At 41.4% G+C, this 26,468-nt stretch overlaps 1 protein-coding gene across 1 annotated transcript; it reads left to right on the top strand.

Moving 5' to 3' along the window:
- Positions 1-755: 755 nt before the first annotated feature.
- Dhx33 (DEAH-box helicase 33) lies at positions 756-26,191 on the top strand. The gene is made up of 12 exons (XM_026393979.2): positions 756-1,097; positions 4,038-4,198; positions 5,223-5,450; positions 5,640-5,810; positions 10,034-10,219; positions 10,927-11,038; positions 12,718-12,877; positions 13,046-13,134; positions 14,842-14,969; positions 15,347-15,550; positions 18,781-18,867; positions 20,527-26,191. The coding sequence occupies exons 1-12, from the start codon at positions 806-808 to the stop codon at positions 20,833-20,835; spliced, it is 2,127 nt and encodes a 708-aa protein (XP_026249764.1). The 5' UTR covers positions 756-805; the 3' UTR covers positions 20,836-26,191.
- The last annotated feature ends 277 nt before the right edge of the window (positions 26,192-26,468 follow it).

The raw sequence follows: 26,468 nt of genomic DNA, 5'->3' as shown, positions 1-26,468 counted from the left end.
TCATTTGTAAATTGAGGGTATCAGGATCTACCATTTAACTCTAGAAGATCAATGCAAACCTTTATATTTCTCATTGATTTTGGGGGGTAGGGTGGGGTACTGGAGATTGAACCCAGGGCCTTGTGCACTCTACCAACTGGGCTATATCCCCAGCCCCTCTCATTGACTTTAAATAAGTAATTCCTTGAAGAGTGACGATTTTTGTGCACAGAGAAGATGAAACTTGTTTTGGGGCGGTGGGGGGAAATGTACAGGGGACTGAACTCGGGCACTCAACCACTGAGCCACATCCCCAGCCCCATTTTGCATTTTATTTAGAGACAGGGTCTCACTGATTGCTTAGCACTTCGCTTTTTGCTAAGGCTGGCTTTGAACTCGCGATCCTACTGCCTCAATCTCCGGAGCCACTGGGACTACAGGCGCGCGCCACGGCGCCAGGCGAGAAACGCATTTTTGCTGGAAGTAAACCGGTGTTAACGTCAAGGAGAAGAAAGTCGTTATTCTAGACCAATGTCCCACGGAACCGCATACCCAATCTTTCTCTGTTGTTGCTCCGGGCTTTTTTGTGGTTGTACATCAGCCTCTACTCTCATCGCCCCTAAGAATTAAATGTCTTCCCCAACCCCCAATGCATTCTGGGAATTGTAGTCCCCTCCCTAAAGCTTGGGGGCGGCCGTTAGGTCGTTGGTGGTCGCCCAGAACCGGCTGCACGTGGAGAGAAAGGGGCGGTGCTTGCGTGGTGCCGGCAACCGAGAGGGGCAGGAGCTTCCTGCTCTAGCGCCTCCTGCCGCGGCGTCCTCCCGACATGCCGGAGGAGGCGGGCTTCCCGCCGGCCAAGAGATTCCGGCCGGGCTGTGGGCCTCCGAGACGCGCCGGTTCCTACCCTCCCGAGAGGCGAGTAGTGATGCTGCTGACTGCGGGCGGCGGCTGCGGTAGAGGTGGAGGAGGAGGCCGGCGACAGCAGCCGCCCCTGGCCCAGCCCTCGGCCAGTCCCTACCGTGAGGCCCTGGAGTTGCAGCGCCGGAGTCTGCCCATCTTCCAGGCGCGGGGGCAGCTCTTGGCCCAGCTCCGAAACCTGGACAGCGCGGTCTTCATTGGTGAGTGGCCGCGTCAGCGGGTTCCTTTTTACTTGGTTCCTGCTTTGCGGGAACAGTTTCTTAGGTGCTTCTCCCTTTCATTCGTTTTTTTTTTAAACAAACTTGAACGTCCCTTCTGTGCCAGACCTGGAGAGGGACCTCGGAGAAGAGTGGAAGTTACCGACGGTTGTAGAGAAAGACTAACTTTCGCTGAAAGGGTAGAGAAGCGTATGGGGGGGCTTTGGAAGCTTAGATGAGTGGATCCAAACTAATCTGTGAAGACGGCTGGGGAGGTGAACTTGGAGGGAGTGCTTTCTATGTAGAAGAGACCGTGCCTGAGAGACTGGAGACTGGAAACAGGCCGATGGGATGGGAAGTAGTAGTTCTGATGCATGTAAGGAGCTGAGCAGAGCTGTAAGGCAGGGATTAATTTCAAGGGGCTTTGATCTCCCACATTTAGTAAAGATCTCATGAAGATGAGCTATCAAAGACGGAAAGGAGACCCAGGACTGCTGCTTATCAGAGGAATATAGCTGTAAGAAGGCAGTGAGCAGATGCAACCGTAAAGTTTAGTAATAGGTGGACCACTCAAAAAATTGCCCACTGGATTTGGTTGGGGCATATTTCTTTTTTTTTAATATTTATTTTTTAGTTATAGGTGGACACAATGTCTTTATTTTACTTTATGTGGTGCTGAGGATCGAACCCAGTGCCTCACCCATGCTAGGCCAGTGCTCTACCTCTGAGCCACAACCCCAGCCCTCTTTGGGGCATATTTCAACGGAACCATGGTGGTAAGAGCTAATGTGGTATTGAGTTAAGTAGGCAGAAGGTGAAGGAAAGAAAGTAGAGGGCTCAATTTTCTGTTTTGAGAAAAAAGAGAGGCTGAGAAGAATTTACAGATATTCATAGGTTAAGGGGAAGAACTCAGCAGAGAGGGAGGCTGAAGAAAGGATAGAACTAATAGTAAAGGTTGGGTGGGGGCCACTTGGCAACAAGGACTAGAGGAGAGCTGGCCTAGATAGGAGGAATGCTGTCTCAGAGGACTGTGGGCCCTGGAGAAAGGAAGCAAGAATGGTGTGATTGCAGATGCACTTGTAGAGGGAAATCACATTAGAAGACTTTTTTTTTTCTTGGAAGAGTTCTGCTGAGAATGGGAGTCTCAGAGCCTCAAGTAGGTCCTTGGGGAGGATAGAGACAGAAAACAGGCTGCAAAAACAGGAACAAGATCAATGGTAGAGTTGGTGCCCAGATGTCTCTTAGCCCTACATCTGCAGCATTTGGTTATTTTACTTTAGCAATGCTCAGTTATTCTGGTATAGGAGCAGGAAGGGGAGACATGGATCCAATTTGTTAGGATTGTGCCTAGGAGATTCAGCAGGAAGATTGTAGAATACTCAAATTCTTTAGTCTGTGATTCTTGGCTGGGTCAGGAAGGATGAGCAGTTAAAGGGCTCTGATAACTGAGAGAAATGGGACTCTAAGACTTGGAAGCTAGAGAGGGGTCATGATAGCAAGGAAAGAGGATGCCTAGGTTTCCCAAGTACTTGTTCTATTCTAAACTGTGGAGGAGCTGAATAGGAAGGCTGCTTCTATGCAGATGTTTTTGAGCTCCCTGAGTTCTTTGATCTAATTAGACACTGTTAAAGGGACCCACAGAGGGTAGGAAATAACATTTATTGGATACTTACTGTATGCAGGGTACTCAAGTCCATGGAAAGACAGAGACTGACTTGCTTTCCAGTACTTCTGGTATTGGAAAAGGACAGAAACATTTAAATATTCTATACAAACTAGTCTGTTCAGTGCTAGGAGAGGGATGAACAGAGCACAGAGGAGCCCAGATGAGGGCCACCAGTGCAGCCCTTGGGCCCCATTAAGGGCTTACCCATCTTTTTTTTTTTTTTAAAGAGAGAGGAGAGAGAGAGAGAGAGAATTTTTAATATTTATTTTTTAGTTCTCGGCGGACACAACATCTTTGTTGGTATGTGGTGCTGAGGATCGAACCCGGGCCACACGCATGCCAGGCAAGTGTGGTACCGCTTGAGCCACATCCCCAGCCCTGGCTTACCCATCTTGTCATTTTCTAGGTAGCAGCATGAGGGCAGGTATCTAGTTCTGGAATAGTGTGGACAGAGGCAGAGGGATTGAAAGAAAGTGGCAGGTCAGGGAATGGTCAGGAGTTTGTTATGGTTACATGTGTGAATGACATCTTTTCTTGCTAATACATACCAATCTGTATAACAGTTGTATTTCATTTTTTTTTTATATTTATTTTTTAGTTATCGGCGGACATAACACCATTGTTTGTATGTGGTGCTGAGGATCGAACCCAGGCCGCACGCATGCCAGGCAAGCGCGCTACCACTTGAGCCACATCCCCAGCCCAGTTGTATTTCATTTTATCTTATAACTCTACCAGCTACCTCTTGTTGAACATATATATTGTTTCCAATTTTTAAATGTCAAGAGCCGAAGTTTTTTTAAATTTATTTTTTATTTTTTATAATTAAATGTAATAGGATTCATTGTGACATATTCATACATGCACATAGCACAATTTAGTTAAGTTTTTTCTCTGGTACCTCCCCCTTTCCCTTATTCTTCCCTTCCTCTGGTCCCCTTCCTGTATGCTACTGATCTCCCTTCTAATTTTTATGAGCCAAGTTGAAGAAGTCATCTTTAATTATTTCCTTAGAATCAATCCCTGAAAGTGGAATTGTGGGTCAAATGGCACCAACATTTCAAATTTTTAAAAATATAGTTTAACTTCCCCAGAAACAATTTCAGCGAACACTCTGCAGCAGTAAACATGAGTGCACGTTTTTCTGAGGCCTTTAACTCAAGGTATTTTCTTATATATATGTATATTTTTTTCTGACTTTAAGCTGTTTGATTGGAGAATTCTGTGTCAATTTACATCTAAGTGAGACTTTTTTTTTTTTTTTTTTTCATTCCTAGGGGAAACTGGCTCTGGGAAGACAACTCAGATCCCTCAGTACCTCTATGAAGGGGGCATCAGCCGCCAGGGCATCATTGCTGTGACCCAGCCCCGACGAGTAGCCGCCATCTCTCTTGCTACTAGAGTGTCAGATGAGAAGAGAACTGAACTTGGGAAACTGGTACTTCATTTCCTTGTTTAATATCAGTGCTGTTTACTGAGCAGTGCTCTCACTGTGCCTTTTGCCTTTTTATATTTTTCTGAACAAGATTTCTTATACATGGCAAACCTTTTTTTTGCCACAGCTGTTTAGGCCATTCTCAGAGTTCTTTCCCAGTTCTGAAGAGATAGAGAATCTAAAAGGGTTGCAATTCTGTTTGCTTTGCTTTCAAAAGCTGTTGGAGCCAGGCAGGGTGGTACAGGCCTGAGATCCCAGCTGTTCAGGATTGTGCTGAGGCAGGAGGATCACAAGTTCAAAAGCAGCCTCAGCAACTTAGAGAGACCATGTCTCAAAATAAAAAATAAAAAGTGTTGAGAATGTGGCTCAGTGGTTAAGTCCCCCTGAGTTCAATTCCTAGTACCTCTGCCACCTGTTGGAAAGTTAGATAAATTGTTTTCCTTGAGCATTTTGAGACTTTAGTAACCTCTGTTAAATATTTTTATATTTTTCTAGAAACATTGTAGGCATCTCTAGCATATATGTAGGTATTTAAGATGAGTTTCAGAATTTTATAGAAGACAGATTTATTTTTGTGTGCATGTATACTAGCTTCACTTAAAAACATCTTGGACATCTTTTTCATATCGATATACAGCTTCATGTGAAACTTATTAAGTACCTGGTAGGAGGTTAGTTTAAAATTCTTTGTAATGCTCAACATAATTGCAGTTAAAGGTATATGTCCCCTTCCTCGCTTATTGTGTATTAACATTCACATATTAAGAGAGAATATTCAGCCTTTAGTTTTTTGGTACTGGCTTATTTCACTTAGCAAGTTAGTTTCCAGTTTCAGCTATTTACTGGCAGATGCTCAACATAATTGCAGTTAAAGGTGCATGTCCACTGAGTAGACCATATGATCCCCAAGGGAGCAGGCCAGGGTAGTGTTGGTCTTGTGCACTGTGATAGGTGCTTAGAACAGTGCTGGATACAAGGGGATGCTCAACAGATGTTTGGTGCATGAACGAGTTGTTCCTCCATATAGGTTGGTTATACAGTGCGCTTTGAGGATGTCACCTCAGAAGACACCAGGATCAAGTTCCTAACTGATGGCATGCTATTGCGTGAAGCAATATCAGACTCCCTGCTTCGGAAGTACAGCTGTATCATTTTGGATGAAGCCCACGAACGGACTATCCACACAGATGTGCTCTTTGGAGTGGTGAAAGCTGCTCAGAAGAGGCGAAAGGAACTGGGGAAACTGCCTCTCAAAGTATGTGCAGCCAATTTAAGGAAACAGGCTTGTTTCTTTCCCATGTGTTTTCTTGCTTCAGAACCACAGAGAAAGATAAACATGATGGGAGTGGCACAGGCCTTGACCATCTGCTTTTAGGGCTTGGGAGGGGCATAGAAAAGCTGTCCAATGCCTACTTGCTATCCTCCTTTTTGTTCTCTTGCGAAGGTGATTGTGATGTCAGCTACCATGGATGTGGACCTGTTTTCTCAGTATTTCAATGGAGCCCCTGTCCTCTACCTGGAAGGTCGGCAGCATCCAATCCAGATTTTTTACACCAAACAGCCTCAGCATGATTACCTACATGCAGCTCTTGTCTCGGTCTTCCAGATCCACCAGGTATGGAATGGGGTTCAAATTCCTGACAGATTCTGTGTTCTGTACATTTGGTAGGGGGAACATTCAGCCTTGAAGAGAAAAGCCACTGTCAGGTGCAGTGGCACACACTTGTAATCCTAGTAACAGGAGGCTGAAACAGGAGGATGGCAACTTCAAGGCCAGCCTCAGCAACTTAGTGAGGCCGAAGCAACTTCACGAGACCTTGTCTAAAAATAAATAAAAAGTCTGGGGATGTAGCTCAGTGAGAGAGCTCCCCTGGGTTCAATATTTAGTACCAAAAAAAGAAAAGAAAAACCAGTGAATACACCACTTTGTGAGCATGTCATCAAGATAAATATGAAAGGTTGAGGGTGTAGCTCAGTGGTAGAACACTTGCCTAATGTGTAACATACACATACACACACACACACACACACACACACACACACAAACACACAGAAAGTTAAATAAGGAATTCAATTGTTATGTCTAGGTTTTTAGTCATTTTTTTTTTTTTAAGAGAGTGAGAGAGGAGAGAGAGAGAGAGAGAGAATTTTTTAATATTTATTTTTTAGTTCTCGGCGGACACAACATCTTTGTTGGTATGTGGTGCTGAGGATCGAACCCGGGCCACACGCATGCCAGGCGAGCGCGCTACCGCTTGAGCCACATCCCCAGCCCGGTTTTTAGTCATTTTTATGGTATCTCTTATTTTTTTTTAGCAAGACTGCTATTTATATATTTATTTATTTTTAATTTTTTTAGTCATACATGACAGCAGAATGTATTTTGACATATAATACATACATGGAATGTACGTACATCAATCATACTGTCTATTCTATTCTGCTTCTCTTATTTTCTCTGAAAAGAAAAATAATTCAACTCTGACCAGCAACTTTTCTCCACTAAACTAGAAAACTATCATATGTTAGAGCACTGCCCTACTTGGTTTTTTTTTTTTTTTTAATTTATCAGAAGCCCCACTAAAGAAGTACATTTTATATCACAACCTTCTCCCTCTTTCTCTCTTTGCATATATATACATACATACATATATATATATATATATATATATATGCATATGTACATACGGATATATATAAACTATATTAAGACTATGAAAAACTATCTCCTTCATTACTTGTGATATAGTCTGTTATTTTCTACCTCATTAAAAAAGTAAAAATTGACTCAATAATGGGTTGCTTTAATTTTCCTGTTAATTTTCTGAGAAAATCTAAAGGCAAAGAATTAACTTTTATTAAGTCTGTGAAACTGTCATATTGACACTCTCGCCACTCTCCCATAGTGCCCACGGTGATGCCCGTTACTGCTTCCTCTGGCTTCCTAGTCTGGCTGCACTGGGTAGGAGAGGCAACCTGTAAGTTTAACTAGACCATACTCAAGACTTTGAGTCAAATTCTAGGTTTCATTCTCTCACAACTTATCTTTACCTTGCTCCCCCAAGTCCTGAGCCTTTCTGGCTCCTCTAGGGAAATCACCTCATCTCTTGTCACTGGTCCCCTTAGTAGGCACCCAGGACACAGCTTCCTATTCCTATCATTCAGTGTCTCCCCCCCCATCTCTTCCATCTTTCAAAACTTAGTTGAACACACTCATCTCATTGTTGTGCCATTTTGGCACAGTGACCCTTACTGTCAATTTGATGGTATTTGGGAGAGAGAAAAGGTCAGTCCGCCTTGTTTAACTGCCAAAAGCAAACTTGAAATGATGGATTTTTCATGAATGGTGGCTACTGGTACATTCAGGGTATATAGTAGCTTTGATGAATTCTGCTACTGATAAAGTTTTGACTGTTTTACACTTTATTCTGTCTGTATATACTTCTGAAATTTGTCCTATCCATATTAGGCTCAAAAGAATACACACAAGAGCTGGTTGTAGTGGTGCACGCCTGAAATCTCAGTGACTCGGGAACCTGAGGTAGGAAGATGGCAAGTTTGAGGCCAGCCTCAACAAATTAGTGAGGCCCTAAACAACTTAGTGAGACCCTATCTCAGAATAAAAAATAAAAAGGGTTGGGGAAGTAGTTCAGTGGTAAAGTACCTTGGGTTCAACCCCTAGTACCCCATAAGTTAAAAAATACACACACATATAAATATATGAATGTGTATATGTCCTTAAGTATGTACTCATCCTTCAACATTCAAAGTGGGGGTTAGTTCCAGGACCCCCCCTTGGATACCAAAATTTGAGAATACTCTAGTTCTTTATAAAATGTCATGGTATTTGCATATAATCTACACATATCATCCTGCATAATTTAAACCATCTCTGTATTACTTATAATACTTAGTACTATGTAAATGCTATGCAAATAATTGTTAGATTGTTTAGCAAATAATGACAAGAAGTCTGTTTAATACAGACTTAGTTTTTTTAAATAGTTTAAAATTTTTAAAAATTTTTTTTAGATGTATATTGTATTAATGTGTATTTTGACATACGTACATTGAATATAACTTATTCTAATTAGGATCCCATTCTTGTGGTTGTACATGATGTGGAGTTTCATTGTTCATGTATTCATATATGAACATAGGAAAGTTATGTGTGATTCATTCTATTCTTTTCTAATTGTAACTCCTCTCCCCTTTGTCTAATTCAATGAACTTCTACTCCCCATCCTCACTTATTGTGTGTTAACATTCACATATCAAGAGAGAATATTCAGCCTTGGGTTTTTGGTACTGGCTTATTTCACTTAACAAGATAGTTTCCAGTTTCATCAACTTTCTGGCAAATGTCTTAATTTCATTCTTCGTTACAGCTGAGAAATATTCCATTGGTGTGTATGCACCACATTTTTTTTTGGTTACAGGAGATTGAACATAAGGGTGCTTAACCACTGAGCCACATCCCCAGCCACCTGCAGTTTTTTGGCAGGAGGGACATGTACTGGGGCTTGAACTTGGGAACACTCAACCACTGAGCCACATCCCCAGCCCTATTTTGTATTTTACTTAGGGTCTCACTGAGTTGCTTAGCACCTTGCTATTGCTGAGGCTGGCTTTGAACATGCAATCCTCCTGCCTCAGCCTCCTGAGCTGTTGGGATTATGGGTGTGTACCACCACACCTGGCTCCCAGCCCTTTTTAAAAATATTTTATTTAGAAACAGGGTCTTGCGTAGGACCTCAACTTCCTGTGCTACTAGGATTAGGGGCATGCACCTCCATGCCCAGCATACCACATTTTCTTTATCCCTTCATCTGTTGAAGGGCACCTAGGTTGGTTCCATAGCTTTGCTATTGTGAATTCAGCTGCTATAAACATTAATATGGCTATATTACTGTAGTGTGCTGATTTAAGTCGTTTGGGTGTATACCAAGGAGTGGGATAACTGGGTCAGATCTATAGGTGTTTGAATCTGTGGATGTGAACCCTGAGGATGTGGAGGGCCAACTGTATACACATACGTACGCACATGATTATTGCTAAATATTTTTCAGTTATTTTGCCATATGTATAATCTGTCTGATTGAACAGATGTCAAAGAAAAATCAGGTAAATGGGCATATCATTTACTTGATCATTCTCTTTGAAGGTGAACAACCCAGTTAACCTCAGTGTCTCAAGCAGTTATATAGGGTCCTTTTTTTTTTCTGGTATTGGGGATTGGACCCCGGGTGCTTACCACTGAGCTATATCCCCAGCTCTTTCTTATTTCTTTTTTTGGTGGAGGGAGATTAGGTCTTGCTCAGTTACTTAGGGCCTAGCTAAGTTTCGAGGCTGGCCTTGAATTTGTGAACCTCCTGCCTCAGCCTCCTGAGTCACTGAGATTATAGGCATGTGCCACCATGCCCAGCTATGGGATACCTTTTTGGTATATGATGGCATCATTGAATAAGTACTCCTTTTCCAGCATGATTGCTTCTGGAGACTTTCATTGATGAGGATTTCCTTAAGTTGCCTTCTGTTTTATCAGTTTCATCTTTTAAGATGTTTGGGAAAGGAAGGCAGCTATATGTAGATTTTATTTTCTTGCCTGATTGTACTTTCCCTGGTATTGTCCCTTCAAAAAAGCAACCTGGTAATTTTCCTTCAAAATGTCCTTGGCTGGTTTCTAAACATAGCTGATTAACTCACACCTGTTACGGTTCTGTGTGTTGCTGGTAAAACTCTTCTCCCAGGGAGCTATCAACATTTAGGCTTCTTACATCTCTACACTTTGTGAAATGTTATCAGTAAACATCATTTTTTTCCCCTCTTTTTTAAAAGGAAGCCCCTTCTTCTCAGGACATACTAGTGTTCCTTACTGGTCAGGAGGAGATTGAAGCAATGAGCAAGACTTGCCGAGACATCGCAAAACACCTCCCTGATGGCTGCCCTGGGATGTTGGTCCTCCCTCTGTATGCCTCCTTGCCCTATGCACAGCAGCTCCGAGTCTTCCAAGGGGCCCCTAAGGTGAGTTCCTGCTTCTGTCCAGCTCCATCCCTGGGCACCCAGTCAGATCCACCAGTGGGGCGCATGTGCCTTTCACTGGGCTCCAGATAAGGTACGTGGGAGGGGTTGTCCAGGCATCAGTGAGCTAGTTGAGAAAATACAGATATATATTGCACAGCTACAGGTGGAACTGTCCTCTGAGAAGAACAAGGAAACAGTTTTTAGGGGATGAGGGAAAGTACAAAGGCCAAGATGAAAGGTACGTGAGTGACTCTTGTAAGGGCTAGTATAAATCACAGTTTGTCCATATTATGGTTTATTATGTGCCTCTGCTGTGCCAGGTACAGTGCTGATGCTCATGTGCACTCCCGTCATTCAGGCTCCTACAGGAGTATTGAGGCCCCAGAGGGGAAGTAGGCAGTGCTCACTGGGCACATATGAAATTGGCAAGGCCAGGATTCCAGGTCTCATCTAATTGTTTTTGAATCTTGTGCTTGTCCCATTACATCTCATCACCTCAAGTTAATCTTTAGAACTGCAGTGTCATTTTCTGCCTTCCCATCCCTGTCTAGTTTAATGACCAACTATTAATACTGATGACCACCATTAATAATGAAGTCATCTTTTCTCTGTCGTGAGTGATGGTGGAAATTAATGGTGAGAATATGTTTTAAACTTCTGAATCATATATGTGTCATGTGGCTTTTTGGTTTTCTTCCTCCTTTTAGGGCTATCGCAAAGTGATCATTTCAACCAACATCGCTGAAACCTCCATAACCATTACAGGAATAAAATATGTAGTTGACACGGGCATGGTTAAAGCAAAGAAGTATAACCCTGGTGAGAATTTGTAGCTCATGAATGTCTCTCCTGTATATAGTGAGCAACCATTGAAACTAGTCCCACAATTTTCCCCAAGTGAGCATTTCATGTTTATTAGTAACTACGATTTGAATGGCAGGGACCATAAGTGAGATAGTCTAGAAATCAAGTCCAAAAAGGAGACAGACCTAATGCAGGTATAGGAGACAAGAAGTCAAGACAGGAAAGGAGCCCACATTTAGCAAACCTAAGAACATGGTCAGAGTCTTGGGCAGAACATTTGAAAGCCCACTGGAAGTTGGGCAAGAATGATTGCTGGAAGACCACAGACAATCTGTTAGCAATCAAAGGCTCTTATGAGAAATAATATTTTGTGTATGGCTGGTGTGTGCTCCCAGGTTTCCGAGGAAGCAGAAGGATCCTTTAATCTGGGGTAAGGGGCAGCAGGTGGACCACCATCTGTCTCCTACAAATATGCAGTGGGAGACTTGCTGGAAGTTATTTTTGCTCATTTCTGTTTCAGCTGAAATTACCACTCCCCAGTATTTAATTGAAGTGCTCTGTAGCCACTGGTGGGGCTGACTGTCGTGTAGATTTCCTAGAGACAGCATATGTGAAATGGTGTGGGTTTTCATGGCCTGGCACAGAGTACACCTTTGTCCAGAACAGATGTTAGCCAGGCAGCTGGTTCATGTCTGTAATCCAAGCAATAAAAGGGTGTAGATGTATCAATGGTAAAGCTGGTTTAATCCCCACTACCAAAAGGAAAAATTTTAATGTCATTTATTCCTAGGAAACAAACTTCACATGACCTGTTTTCTCACAGAAAACAGAGGATAGTCAGGCGTGATGGTGCACACCTGTAATCCCAGCAGCTCAGGAGGCTGAGGCAGGAGGATTGTGAGTTCAAAGCCAGCCTCAGCAAAGGCGAGGCACTAAGCAACTCAGTGAGACCCTGTCTCTAAATAAAATATAAAATAGGGCTGGGGATGTGGCTCAGTGGTTGAGTGCCCCTGAGTTCAATCCCAGGTACCAAAAAAACAACAAAGAGAAAAAGCACACTAGTGACTTGAGGCATTCACTTTCTGAGTCATCGATCAATAGTAAGACCAGCGTTCCTAGCTTGCTAGAAGCTGTCTCAGTGTTAGCATCAAAATTCCCATATCCACTGGGTGCAGTGACACATGCCTGTAATCCCAGTGGCTCAAGAGGCAGAAGGATCACAAGTTCAAAGCCAGCCTCAACAATTTAGTGAGGCCCTGTTTCAAAGTAAAAAATTTAAAAGGCTATGGATGTGGATCACTGGTTAAGCACCCCTGGGTTCAGTCCCCAGTACCAAAAAAAGTCTTATATCCTAGAAACCTTCAGTCCCAAGCATACTAGGGTGGTTGACTATCTTGCGATCTAATCCATGACTTCTGAAATTACTCTTCAGGCCCCTCCTAGGAGCATGAGGCTTTTCTGATATTTTCATAACGGATTTACACAGGGCTCATTGCAAGGCCCTTTTTCACTGTGGGACCAAAGCACTGGAGCAATCTAGTTTTGTGCTTTCACATTTAGCCTTGATTTTTTCTGAATCCCCGTATTGCAAAAGGCTCACTGGTATTCTGAGGACTGTTACTTTTTGTCATCACTGTGGAAACAGTTTTTTTATGTGATGAGCAAAGCACTGATGAGTCCCATTCTCCCTCTAGACAGTGGTCTCGAGGTGTTAGCTGTGCAGCGTGTGTCAAAGACTCAGGCCTGGCAGCGCACAGGGAGGGCTGGCAGAGAGGACAGTGGCATCTGTTACCGGCTGTACACAGAAGAGGAGTTTGAGAAGTTTGAGAAGATGACTGTGCCAGAGATCCAGAGGTCGGTTCAAGGCACGCTTGCACCCTTGCTGACTGCCCCCGTGTCACTGTTTCCTGTTGGCTTGTTTTCCAGAGCTGTGGTTTTTGTTAATGCTCTTCAGTCAATGGTTCTGACTGACTTGCTAGGGGTCAGGGATGAGTAACGATCCTGGTCTCGTACTCTTCACAGGTGTAACCTGGCGAGTGTGATGCTTCAGCTTCTAGCTATGAAAGTCCCAAATGTGCTCACCTTTGACTTCGTGTCCAAGCCATCTCCAGGTAAGTGAAGTCCTCAGTGTGACAGAAGGTAAATGAGTAGCTAACAAGTGTACTCTTCCCCAAAACAAGTATTTGGGAAGAAAAACAAGTATTTCCATCATCTCCTTTTGCTAATTTAACTTGTTGAATAACAATGTTGTCTTTCAGAGAAGGGTCTCAAAATCATGAAATGACAGATTCTGTGCTGTCAGACCCATCATGCAGGGACTTACAGTCAGGGGACTTGACCTCTGGAACCAGTGAAGGTCATTAAGAGTAATCCATGGGATACTACAAAAATGAATTGTGCTTGTGTATGCAAAAGGACAGCAAAGATCAAATTTCTTGGCTTTAAATTGGAATTTGATTGTCCCCTGCCCTTTGTAGGTAATCTCCCCATGGTGGAAGAAAATAACAACTAGAGTCCTAATGATTGTAGCTTGTGGCATATGACATCACATCACTACTCTATTGTCCTTTTATTTATTTTGTTGTTTGGAATGGAACCCAGGGCAGCTTTATCACAGAGTTACATCTCCAAACCTTTTTATTTATTTATTTTTATTTGAGACAGGGTCTTGCTAAGTTGCTTAAGGCCTTGCTAAATTACTGAGGCCCACCCAGAACTTGTGATCCTCTTTTCTCAGCCTCCTGGGTTGCTGGGATTTCAGGTGTGCACCACTGTGCCTGGCTTGATTTTCCTCTTTTTACAATAAAAAAAAAATGCAATCATAGAAAAGAAAGAAAGAGAAAATATAAACAATTTTGATGGTTATGAAGGGTCACACTCTGATCCTCAAGTTCTTAGTTTTCCTTTCCTAGAGCAGCTGTTGTGTTCATTTTCTAGTTGTCTTCTTCAGAAAATGTATGCATATACAAGAATGCACAGTCTCTTTAAAAATAACCCATAGCCCTGCCAGGCAGGTGGCACACACCTATAATCCCAGGCAAGAGGGTAGGAAGTGCAAAGCCAGACTGGGCAACTTATTAAGACCTTGTGTCAAAAATAAAAGGACTAGTTGGGGGCAGTGGCACATGTCTGTAATCCTAGCAGCTCAGGAGGCTGAGGTGGGGTAATCGCAAGTTCAAAGGCCACCTCAGCAACTTGGTAAAGCTTCTAAGCAACTTAGGGAAACCCTGTCTCAACATAAAAAAGTAAAAAGAGCTGGGGATGTGGCTTAATGGTTAAGTGCCCCTGGGTTCAATCCCCAGTATCATAAATAAAATAATTCATAAGTAAATAAATAAGGTGAATGGGCTGGGATATAGCTCCATGGAGGAGCATGGATGTAGCCCCAGCACTGTTTAAAAAAAAAGAAAAAAAATCACAGAAATAAAAAAACACATAGCAACACATATCATGTACTGTTCTACACTTGAGTTTTTCTTTTCACTGCTAAATTTCTACAAAGGATGATATGTATAAGGTGTAAGGAGCAATAAAACCAATGTCTGTGTCGCTGTTACCGGTGCCATTGAACCCCCAGGGACCCCACTTGGCTGCTTCCGCCTCTTTCCCACTCCCTCAGAACAACTGCCCTCCCATATTTTATTTGTAAGTTTTTGGCTTTTAGTGGTGTCATTAACAGCTGTGAATAGTGTGCTGGGCAGTGGTTGGGTGGGTTTTGCTGTTATTTGGTGTGGAGTTGTCAAAAGCTCCTAGAAGTACTGAACTAGCTGTGACTTCTTTTTGGAATTTTGGTCCTTTTTATGTCTCTGTTTCTTCAGATCACATTCAGGCGGCCATTGCCCAACTGGACCTGTTAGGTGCTCTTGAACATAAGGATGACCAGCTTACACTGACTCCAATTGGAAGAAAGATGGCAGCATTTCCTTTAGAGCCCAAATTTGCCAAAGTAAATGATATCTTCTCCTCAGTCCCTTTTCTGTCTGTTACAGGTTAGCTATCCCAAAGCAAACAATTGAGCCCTGTGGTTCTAATCTCACTTGTTCTCTTAAATAATTACTAACCCCTACTTTTGTATAATGTTGTGTGTGGGATTCAAAGGCATATAAGTCATGAGCCCTGCCCACAGGGATTTGGAATTAGTCAGGGAAGGCAGTCATCCCTTTTACAAAAATGTAAAATGACATGACTTTACATATAAAGTTATGGTTTTAGAGACCTTGCCCTTTAATTCCTTTGAATAAAAGCTAAAAAGAGTATACAGAAAAACTGTATTCAGAAGCTAGGAAAATAGTTGGTTTATACATTTTTAATTTTGATTTTCAGACCATCCTTCTATCCCCCAAATTCCACTGTACAGAAGAAATTCTGACCATTGTTTCCCTGCTGTCTGTGGACAGTGTTCTCTATAATCCTCCTGCCCGGCGGGATGAAGTGCAGGGTGTCCGGAAGAAGTTCATATCCAGCGAGGGGGATCACATCACCCTGCTCAATATTTATCGGACTTTCAAAAACATAGGTGGAAATAAGGTGAGCCTTGTTTTGTTCCTTTTCTCAAATGCTAACTCCTTTTTTCAGGCATATATATTTTTTTTCCTATTTCACTGCTGGGGTTTGAACCCAGGGCATGTAACCACTGAGCAATATCCCCAGCCCTTTTTTGTATTTTATTTAAAGAGATAGGATCTCACTGAATTGCTCAGGGCCTTGCTAGATTGCTGAGGCTGGCTTTGAACTCACTATTCTCCTGCCTCAGCCTCCCAGGCTGTTGGGATTACAGACGTGCACCATCGTGCCCAGCAACACACTCCTGGCCTTTTATTTTTTATTTTGAGACAAAAGATATCTGAATTTCCAAGAGTGGTCTTTTTTTTTGTGATTCCCTTTCTCAGCTTCCCAAGTTACTGGGTTATAGGCATGCCCCTTCCCTTTTTGGCTAGATCATCTGAAGAGCCACACAAAGAATGCCAGATTTTATTTCGGAAATGTCTGAGTAGTGGGATATCACCTGGAAATAAATTTAATTGTGGACTTTGTTCTGCTTGTGTTTAATTTGTACTTGATGTGGACCAAATCAGTTATGTGTTTGGTGCTTCAATTTTGTAGCTATTTTATTAGTTTGTTTTTTGTTACCATAACATAGTACCTGAGGCAGACTAATTTGTTTATTAAGAAAGAGGTTTATTTGGGCTCACAGTTCTGGAAGTGCCAGATCTATGGGCCTCATCTTGTGGTAGTCTTCTAGCAGAACCCTGAGAAGGCACAGAGCATCACATAGAAGATATCACATAGAAAGGATTCAATGATGAGGGATTCGATCTAGTGGCTTTATCTAAACCTAGCCACTTTCCAGAGGCCCCACCTGTAAACATCATAATTGGATTAAGTTTCTACTTGTTGAACCTCACAATGAGGATTAAATTTCTTTCATTTCTTTTTTGTTTTGATACTAGAGGTTGAACCTATGGAAGCTTTACCACTGAGCTATATCCCCATACCTTTTTACTTTTTAAGACAGGATCTTGCTAAGTTGCTGAAGCTGGCCTCCGACTTGTGATGTTCCTGCCTAAGCCTTCTGAGTTGAGAAGCCTTTTTTTTTTTTTTTTAATTTTTTTTTGTTGTTGTTAGTTGTTCAAAACATTACATAATTCTTGATATATCATATTTCACACTTTGATTCAAGGGGAGAGAAGCTTTAGGAAACGTTCATACCATATCTAGATGACAGCAATCACAAAATGTTTTTTCCCCTCACCTACCTCAAACTTTCTTCACAGTAGTTTTTGCTAGTGTGATATTTCAGTTCCTTGTACCAAGATAGAAAATGACAATATGTTCTCTTGTATATTAGTAAAATCTGTAATTATGCCATAGCGTGCACATTTTTACTTTAAAAAAATGCCACCACTCAGGGCTGGGGCTATAGCTCAGTGGTAGAGCGCTTGCCTAGCATGCATGAGGCACTGGGTTTGATCCTCAGCACTACTTAAAAATAAATAAAATAAATGCCTTCTCTCCATCTACAACTACAAAAAAAACCAAAAAACAAAACACCATTCAGCTTTAACATTTCTATACTTTTTTGTATGTGTACCTTAGTTCTATTTATTTATTTATTTATTTTTGTGCCAGGGATTGGACCCAGGGATCCTTTATCTATAAGCCGTATCCCTAGCCTTTTTTTATATTTTATTTTGAGACAGGGTCTTCCTAAGTTACTTAGGGCCTCATGAAGTTGCTGAGGTTCCTTGTGATCCTTTTGCCTCAGCCTCCAGAGCTCCTGAGATTACAGGTATTCACTGCTACACCAGTGCTTTAATTTATTCTTTTTTTTTTTTTTTAAACAAGATTTTTTTTTTTTAAAGAGAGAGTGAGAGAGGAGAGAGAGAGAGAGAGAGAGAGAGAGAGAATTTTTTTAATATTTATTTTTTAGTTCTCGGCGGACACAACATCTTTGTTGGTATGTGGTGCTGAGGATCGAACCCGGGCTGCACGCATGCCAGGCGAGCGCGCTACCGCTGAGCCACATCTCCAGCCCTTAATTTATTCTTAAGCAAACAAAATATTGCTGATGCAGTAAAAACGCCAGGTTTTTCCTCCCTTATTGAGCACTGTCCTATAGCTGGTGTGTATTTCCCATATGGGCGACTGTATTTCATATCTATCCACATTGTATACGCTAAACATAAATATTTTCTTACACTATCCTTTGGCAGCTTCTTTCTACTTACAACACTGAGTGACTATCTGGTACAGGTCTCCCTATGCACACTGGGATCAACACCTAAGAGTGTATCTGCCAGGCCTTGGGATAGCTGTAGTTCAGTTTTACCAGGTTGGAAAGTGATTCTCTCAAATTGTCTGTGGTCCCTCATTCTGTATAAGAGTTTCCATTTCCACCATCCTCTCCAATTCTAAGTTGAAATAACTTCAATTTTCACCTAGTTGATGGATGTGAAATTGTATCTCAGTTATTCTAAACTTCATTGCCATGATTCCTCAAGAGACTCAACTTTCTCACATAAGTTTATTGGGTGTTTATATTCCCTCTTCTGTGAGTTCAATCAGTTCATATCCTTTGTCCATTTTCCTCCTGGGTTGTTTTTTACAAATATATTCTGGAGGTACTAATATTCTATAGGGTATGATGCAAAATATATCAGTCTATCGCTTTTCTCATGGTGAATTGAAATAAGGAATATTTTAGTTTCTCTTTAAACTATTAATTTATTTATTTTTTATTTTTTTGGTGCTACTGGGGATTTATACTAGGGGCACTTTACCTCTGAACTGTATTCCCAGCCCTTTTTATTTATTTTTAAAAATCTTTATATTTTAGTTGTAGTTGGTCATAATACCTTTATTTTATTCATTTTTATGTGGTGCTGAGGATCAAACCCAGGGCCTCACTCGTGCTGAAGCTGGCCTCCAACTTGTGATGTTCTCCCTACGCCTTCTGAGTTGAAGTGCTCTACCACTGAACCACAACCTCGGCCCTTGATTTTTTTATTTTGAGATGGGATCTCACTAAATGGCCTTTGAAGTTGTGATCATCTTTGCTTCAGCCTCCTAAGTTGCTGTGATTATAGGCATGTGCCACTGTGCCTGGCAAGAGGTTTTCTGAGAGTCCTTTTTGACACTGGAAATTTTCCCTCTGAATTCAACTGTGTTCTCAAAGTTTTATTTACATACACACACTCACACATTCTTTTTCAGTGTAGAAACGAGAGGATTGTGATATTTCTTTTTCTCCTATTCAGGACTGGTGCAAAGAGAATTTTGTGAACAGCAAGAATATGCTGTTAGTAGCTGAAGTGAGAGCACAACTGAGGGAAATCTGCCTAAAGGTATTGTCTCTTCCTGATGCTCTTTGGGGAACTAACCTGTCAGTCTTTTCTAGGGTAATATTTTAAGTTGCCTATCACTAGTGATTATAAAAGGAATTCTCATTGTAAAAAAATTTAAAACTAAGTAAGAAGTAAGAATTACCCATAATTCTACCTTTTACTATTTTGTTCTACTTCATAATAACACTATTTTTTAAATTATTTCATTTTTTACAGTTACTGTATGTGTGTGTGTGTGTGTGTGTGTGTGTGTGTGTGTGAGAGAGAGAGAGAGAGAGAGAAATGTACATATAGTTTATGTTCAGATTTATAAACTTTGTTTGTTTGCTATGCTTGGGATGGAACCTAGGGCCTTATGCATGCTAGGCAAATGTTTTACCATTAAGCTACACCTTGAGCTCCATCTTGACAGATGAGATAAAGGCAAGAAATAAGCTGGCCAGCACATACCTGTAATCCCAGCTACTCAGGAGTCCATGTTAAGAGGATCATAAGTTCAAGGCCAATTTATCAAGACCCTGTTGCAAAATAAAATTTAAAAGAAAAGGCTGGGAATGTAGCTCAGTGGGAGACCACTTGCTTAGCATGTATGAGAACTCTGGGTTTGATCACAGGACAATAGGGAAAAAAAATAAAAAGGAACAGCTGATTGCCAAAAACAAAAGCCCTTGAGGAAAATGGGGGATGTTTCAAAGGATGAAGAGGACAGGAAGTAGTCATACTTCACAAGAGACTGGAATAAGCGATTGGAACAAGCCACCAGGAGTCGCTAGTTCTCTTGTTCTGTCTGCTTGCTTTGTTTCTGCTTCTCACTTCTGCCTCCACATGCACATGATGGTTTTACATGGCCTACCCACCCGGGGGTCGGTGAGCAGGAGCCTGACAGATTGATTAGATCTCCTATTTTAGACCTAAACATGCCAGCCTAGGTCAGGTAAGTAAGTGTCCACCACTGGTCTGTTGAGCCATAACCAGTGGTACAAGGTTCCACTACCCACTCAGCAAGGGCACAGAGCAAGGACATTGACTGATGACTGACATTCTCACTGCAGAGATGAGGGCAGCATTTCCAGTAGGAGCAGCATATGCAGGGGCCAACAGCTAGGAGTCAATGCATGGATCTAGAGAAGAAAAGACTATTGATTATAGAGAATGTCTGCAGAAGAGGGGTGGGGCCAAGAACTGATGGGGTGGCCTGGCAGTGGCTCATCTTCAGCTTTATCATAGGAACTTTGCACTTTTTGCCAACAGCAATAAAGACACTAAGGGTTTTGAGTGAATGAAGAGAGACTGGAGTTGTGCTTCAGGAAGATTAATTTGGCAGCAGTATGTGAGTGCGCATTAGATGATGTGGTCAAAATGAAAGGGAAAGGCTTTTCCTTCCAGGGATGACCTGATGGACCTGCCTGTGGTCTGGTTATTGCATGAATGCTCCCTGGCAAATATTTCTGTTCTCAGTCTTCTCTTGCACTGTGCCTTCATCCCCTGCCCGTGCTGATGCTTAAGGCCATTGAGTCAACCACCGTAGAATGTCAAAATGTGTTTTGACAGACTTAGCAGGATGCTGCATTTTAGGTCCCGTTGTTCCAGTGCACTTGTGTAATGTTGAGCAGTGTTTATGTTTGGGGTCTTTCCATCTCTCCATATCTCCTGAAACAGATGTCAATGCCAGTCATGTCATCGCGAGGAGACATGGAGAGCATCCGCCGCTGCTTGGCTCACAGTCTCTTTATGAGCACTGCTGAGCTCCAGCCTGATGGTACCTATGCCACCACGGACACCCACCAGCCAGTGGCCATCCATCCCTCATCTGTCCTCTTCCACTGCAAGCCAGCCTGCGTCGTATACACTGAGCTGCTGTACACCAACAAGTGCTACATGAGAGACCTCTGCGTCGTGGATGCTGAGTGGCTGTATGAGGCTGCCCCTGAGTACTTCAGGAGGAAGCTGAGAACCACCAGAAACTGAGCTGCCCCAGGCTGTGGCACTGTGGCTGTGTCTGGAGCTTGGACCACAGTGGCCTCGTGGCAGACTCCCAGGCTGGCACCTAGAGAAGCTGTGAGTTTCAGCACAGCTATATGCGCCTAATCTCCAGAGGCTTGAAATCATCTTTGCTGAAACTCCTCAGACTGAACTGTGTAGATGTGTACATATCATTTCAACCTTGGGCATTTCAGAATTATGCTTTTGGTCCATGGTGGGTGACTTTGGGTAACTTAGTTAATTCGTGAGCCTCAATTGGAGATAATAATCATACTAACTTATAAGATTGGTGTCATGAAGTTGAGAGAAAATGAATGGAAAATTACCTAGAGCTTTGCCTGATACAGATACACACATAGTAAATTATGAGCCATTATGCATAATGTTACTGTTTTCTATCTGATGTGACTTAAGTACAACAAGATACCCTGAGTTCTTGTGACTGACAGGCATGGAGCTTCGATGTTGTCCTTGATTCTATTTAATGTCTTTCTTTATACAGCTTTAAAGTAGAAACATAAGAAATTGACTTCTGTAGAAGTTTCAAGAGGGAGGTGCTGTTGTCTCTTATCTCCTGGGATGGCCATCCCTACTGAGCCTCATGTCTCAGGGTGCAGACTAGTCTTTGCCCATCTCGAACCAGAGATCAGTGAAGGAGTCTCTTGGCCCTTGGCGCATGTCCCCATCAGTGCTTTCAGGAGACATGTAAGTTACCTGGGTGAAAGTTGATTGTACCTTCTGAATCATGTCAGATGTAGACACAAGAAACCAACCTGTTGGTGTAGTAGTCTCCTTACACACCCAGTTGTCATTTTTCTCTTTAACTGAGCACCTATAAATGTGTGCACATGAAGAGTAATTCTGTGCTCTGTTTCAACTGTTTCTCTGTGGGCAGGGCCCCTGGTCAGAGGTGCTGGGGGTAAGAGGGAAGGAAGAGGTTCATGGTCAGTGAGAACCCAGAGGGCATCTACTCCTCCCATTCACCACGACTGGCTGTTATAGTCTTGTATCTTGTTGATTTTCTGTCTTTTTTCCTTTATAGGGACATGGGGACATCTGGCTTTGCAGATGTCTCTAACCTTCATTGTCTACATTTGTCAGAGGGAATTTGAGGATCTACACAGTCTCTTCCTACTGGGGAAAGACTAAATGTTCTTATTAGCTAGTTTATATCAAAAGCAAATAATCTTTCCCCAGAGAATGCTTGGACCTAGAAGCAACCAAGATTAAGCATGATAAAAGTTGTGCTTAATTGTTCCAAAATGCAATTTTGTCATTACTTTACATAGTGAATTGCACAGTCCATTAAGCAGGGGGCCAAACTGCCTACCAGCTTCTTCAAAGAAAGTGGGCAGTCTCTTCAATCGGGGTCCCATGAGCTCTTTTCAGACTGTCGCCTGATTGCTCACCTCCATTAAAGGGTCTCATTGGTCCACAGTTGTCTAAATTTAATCTGGCATGGTCTTTATTTATAAAATTAGCTGTAGTCTGAGCAATTTGACTTTTTAGCCCGTATTTAGGGTTGTCTAGGTATTTATGTCTGTTAGAAATGGTTACAGTTATGTCAAATGGAATCTGACAGTTCCTGTGGACCTTATTGTAGAGAATTCTTAAACTTGAACTTGTTCTTCCACAAATCAGCTTGTTCTTACCATTACTGACTTCCGGAAAAGTTCTCCAGAAAGTTTTCTTTTTAAGTATATTTTTATCATTCATAAGAGGGGGCTAGGATGTTTAGCGTGACTTGGTAGAAGAAAATATTGTGCTTTTTTTGGTCAGAACTTTTGTATAATCTTTTATTTTTATTGAGCTGTAACATTTTTGCTCTACATATTTTCCACAAACAAAACTGTTCCTTGTGATCTTGAGCTGCTGTGAAGTATGACAATTGATAGTATTATAAAAATGTTTCCATCTTTTCCTCATTGATAAAATCTTTGCTGTTGTACGACAACTTCAGTCAAAAAATTATACATAATAACTTGAGTAAAATATTTAATCTTTGACAATATGATATTGATATGATATAAACAATCTAATCCATTAAAAATATTCTCTATCCCAGATCATCCACTTTTTATCTGGAAATACTCAAACTAGAAAATCTGAAAGCATGAAGAACTTTTCAAAACCACTTTCAAGAAGTGACAGGTCTGGAGACACTTGCTTTATGCTAATAGGGAATCCCTCCCTGTGGAAGTAACTTTAAGCCTCTCCATTTTCTCTTGAAAAGGTCTGAGAGAAACATTCACATCAGAGGGAAGAAAGATACATCTGACAAGCAATAATCTTTCTAAGCATAAATGTTAAATACCTAAATCAATACTAATTTCTCTTGTTCCATTTCTTTTAGTTTACTTTTTATACACACAAAGATAACACACACCCTAGAAAATGTTTCACCCTCGTGATATTTCTTTTTTTTGGGGGGGGGTACCCGAAATTGAACCCAGGGTCACTTAACCTCTGAGCTACATCCCCAGCCTTTTTTTATATTTTATTTAGAGATGGGTTCTCAGTTGTTGAGGGCCTCACTAAGTTGCTGAGGCTGGCTTTGAACTCATGGTCCTCCTGCCTCAGCTTCCTGAGCTTCCTGGGATTACAGGTGTGATCCACCATGCCCAGCTCCTCATGATATTTCTACACACTTACTTCCATAGCATGTGCACTCTCTCCCTGCCTGATTGTCTCTCTTTTTAACCATGAGCTTTTCTGCCTTATTCAAGAATTCTGAATTTAATTTTCTGGCTTACAAACACTTTCATAGACACAATTCCCAATGTTCCTGGTGAATATTTTAATGGGAATCCTCTGGATAGTCCTTCTCTTTCTTCAGATTGATGTAGGAGAGAAAGCCATTTGTCCTTTTGCTCTGGAGATCTACAAGTGGCCAAGTTGTTCACTGCGGGCCAGCCCAAGACAAAGGATGTCATAGAATTGATGTCCCCCTCTCCCGTTTCATCTACACAGCTTCCTCTGCACATATCAGTTTTATTTTATTTTTTACCTTTAAGTTATTATGTTTGATTTTCATCAGAATAGATTACTGTAAAGAAAGAGATGCTACTTCTGCCTCTGTAGGCCTCTTGAGTTCTATCCGTCCATCAATCAGCAGTGTCACACTGGTAATGGGCTTTTTTTGCAGGACTTTATTCAGGATTAAAAATGGATCACTCCTCTTTCTTTCTACTGGTGATTTCATTTTCATAGAATTTATGATGAATTTTGCATTACAGAGGGCTTTGCAGTTCCTTTCTTTTCTTGTTGAAATCATTCTTTGTGACTTGTTAGCCTCATTTAATTCCTACCAAGAGAAGACATTCCAAATTGTCTTACTTCTTTCATTTCAATAACACTTATTTCCAAACATTTCATGTAACTTATATTGAATATTTTCTGTGTCTCAGAGAAATGTACACTTCCAGAGAGAGGAATCTTTTGTCCGTTTTTGTTCTCTGTTGTATCCAAAGCACTGAAAGAAGTACTTCGGAACTTTCTAGAAAGCAAGCACTTCCTTGTTGGATAATTAAGAAAAACTTCTCTAGAAGCTTTGGCAAAGACCTTCCTCAGACTTCAGGGATAGACAGGGGTTTTCCTCCTGCTGAACATGTTCTCAAGTCAGAGCTGCAACCTTCCTGGCTCCTCCTGAGGCAAAGAAAGCCCTTAAGGTCCTGGAACCAGCTGCTCTTTGAACCAACTGATGAAAAGAAGGGATTGTAATTGCTCTGTATGTTGATTGGTTGTACAAGAGTGGTTTCAACCATGTCTTCCTTTTGACTCTCAGGATCACTGTTGTCAGGTAAGGTTCTATTTTTTGGTTTCCCAGGATCATATTTTTTTTCATGTTTTCCTGGACCTATTAGCAGCTTCGTGTTATTCTTCTTTTGGGACATTCTTGATAGGAGTTTTATAATTGACCTCATCCAGGGTAAGGCAGGAATTGCCAGAATCAGTTATATTGAGAAATCTTGATAAAGAGTCATCTTTAGAACTTCCATTCAGGTTTCAGAGGTCTCAGTGATGGCTCCATTCCTTGGGACTCCAGGTGAGGCCGAACATCATGGCGGAAGTATGTGGCATAGGGAAGCAGCTCACTGGATGAACAGGAAACAGAGCGAAATATTGTTTTTGTGTTTTCTGTCTTGGTCACATCCTCAGCCCTTTCTTTATAGTTTACTTAGAAACGGGGTCTCTCTAGTTGCTTAGAGCCTTGCTGAGTTGCTGAGGCTGGCTTTGAATTTGTGATCCTCCTGCCTCAGCCTCCAAAGCTACTGGGATTATAGGTGTGCGACACTGCGCCTGACTAAAAATACTGTATTTTTAATAAAACATTCATCATTGCTGGTAATCAATGGGGAGTGGGGTAGTTTATTCCTCAACAAATTATCTCTATATAGAGGAGTTTGGGGGGTCAAGTAAACCTTGAGTTTTGTCCAGCTTAAATACCTGAACAGTTTCTGGAAATGTATATTCTCTGAGGAGTAAAGAATGTAAAGAGCTTCTAAGTAGCTTTAATGTTTCTATATAGATACCTGTTTATCACTATAACATTGTGGTAGGATTTTAATAGAGTAGTTTTTTCTATTGGGCTTTTTTAAAAGCTGATTTTTAACATAGCTGCTCAGGGATTAAATCGGATGGAAAACCCATTCTGACTCAACATATTACTACAAAGAAATAAATGGTTATTTATATTGAGCTGCAGGGGACAGTGCACTTTAAACTTAAACTTTCTTAAGAAAGTTGACTGTTTCACAATGATAATGCAGTATAATCTCAAGCTACTCCTTTCAATTGGTAAAATATCAGATAGTGTGATGCTTCTTTTCCAATCTGTGCAATCCATATATGGACAAATCACTATTACCATTCTAAGCAGCTCTGCATGCATCAGGTGTTTATCTTCTATTGTCAGTAACCATGAAGTATGAAACACCCAGGTAATACATTCTATTACAGGGGGAAGGACTGCAAACACAGGTCCTTGGTGAAAATCCTTAATGCTACTGCATCTCTACTATTTAGAGATACTAAAGGGGAGCAAATTTTTGCACTGTGCATAAAACTAAATTTTACTATGGTACATAAATCCAAGTAATTCAGCCATCAGGAACTGCTTAGAACTCTGGCTATGCATCTAAGATGCCAATGCTTGAGCAAGAGGAATTCATAAAGAAAATAAGAATTTTATTATACTGTATTTGATTAGATTGTTACAACTTGCAGAAAAAGCTAATGGGGGTGGAAATCTAGTTGACTCAAGCTTATGCTGAATTTTGAGAGTCTGGTCTTAGCCAGTACAACTATAAAAACATCTCTGTATATAATGCTCAAATTTGCACTTGACTATCAAATCCATAAAAATGAAACTTGTACATTTTGTGTGTGGCTCCTTTGTTGGATTTTCTTTCCCTAATTTACAGGGTACTGTTTAGGAACTATTAAGTCTTCTCATTGGCACTATTTGGTAAGCCATATTTTTTTAGTACAGTATATATCCCATGTTCCTAGGAAGTAAGATCATTGTGTGTGTGTGTGTGTTTTTTTTTTTCCTTTTTCTTTTTGTAAGTAGTAGTGGGGCCCTCCAACCCTTCTTAAAATTTTGAGATAGTATTAAT

Source organism: Urocitellus parryii, chromosome 7 (assembly GCF_045843805.1).
Source record: "Urocitellus parryii isolate mUroPar1 chromosome 7, mUroPar1.hap1, whole genome shotgun sequence".
Classification (NCBI taxonomy): domain Eukaryota; kingdom Metazoa; phylum Chordata; class Mammalia; order Rodentia; family Sciuridae; genus Urocitellus; species Urocitellus parryii.
Note: the sequence above shows the minus strand (reverse complement) of the source record. Positions and strands in the feature narration are given on the sequence as shown.

Coding starts and splice junctions, on each gene's coding strand:
- Dhx33 (XM_026393979.2), top strand. CDS start 806: ATGCCGGAGGAGGCGGGCTTCCCGCCGGCCAAGAGATTCCGGCCGGGC. Junction 12,878..13,045: donor ACTGTGCCAGAGATCCAGAG/GTCGGTTCAAGG, acceptor TACTCTTCACAG/GTGTAACCTGGCGAGTGTGA. Junction 13,135..14,841: donor CGTGTCCAAGCCATCTCCAG/GTAAGTGAAGTC, acceptor CTGTTTCTTCAG/ATCACATTCAGGCGGCCATT.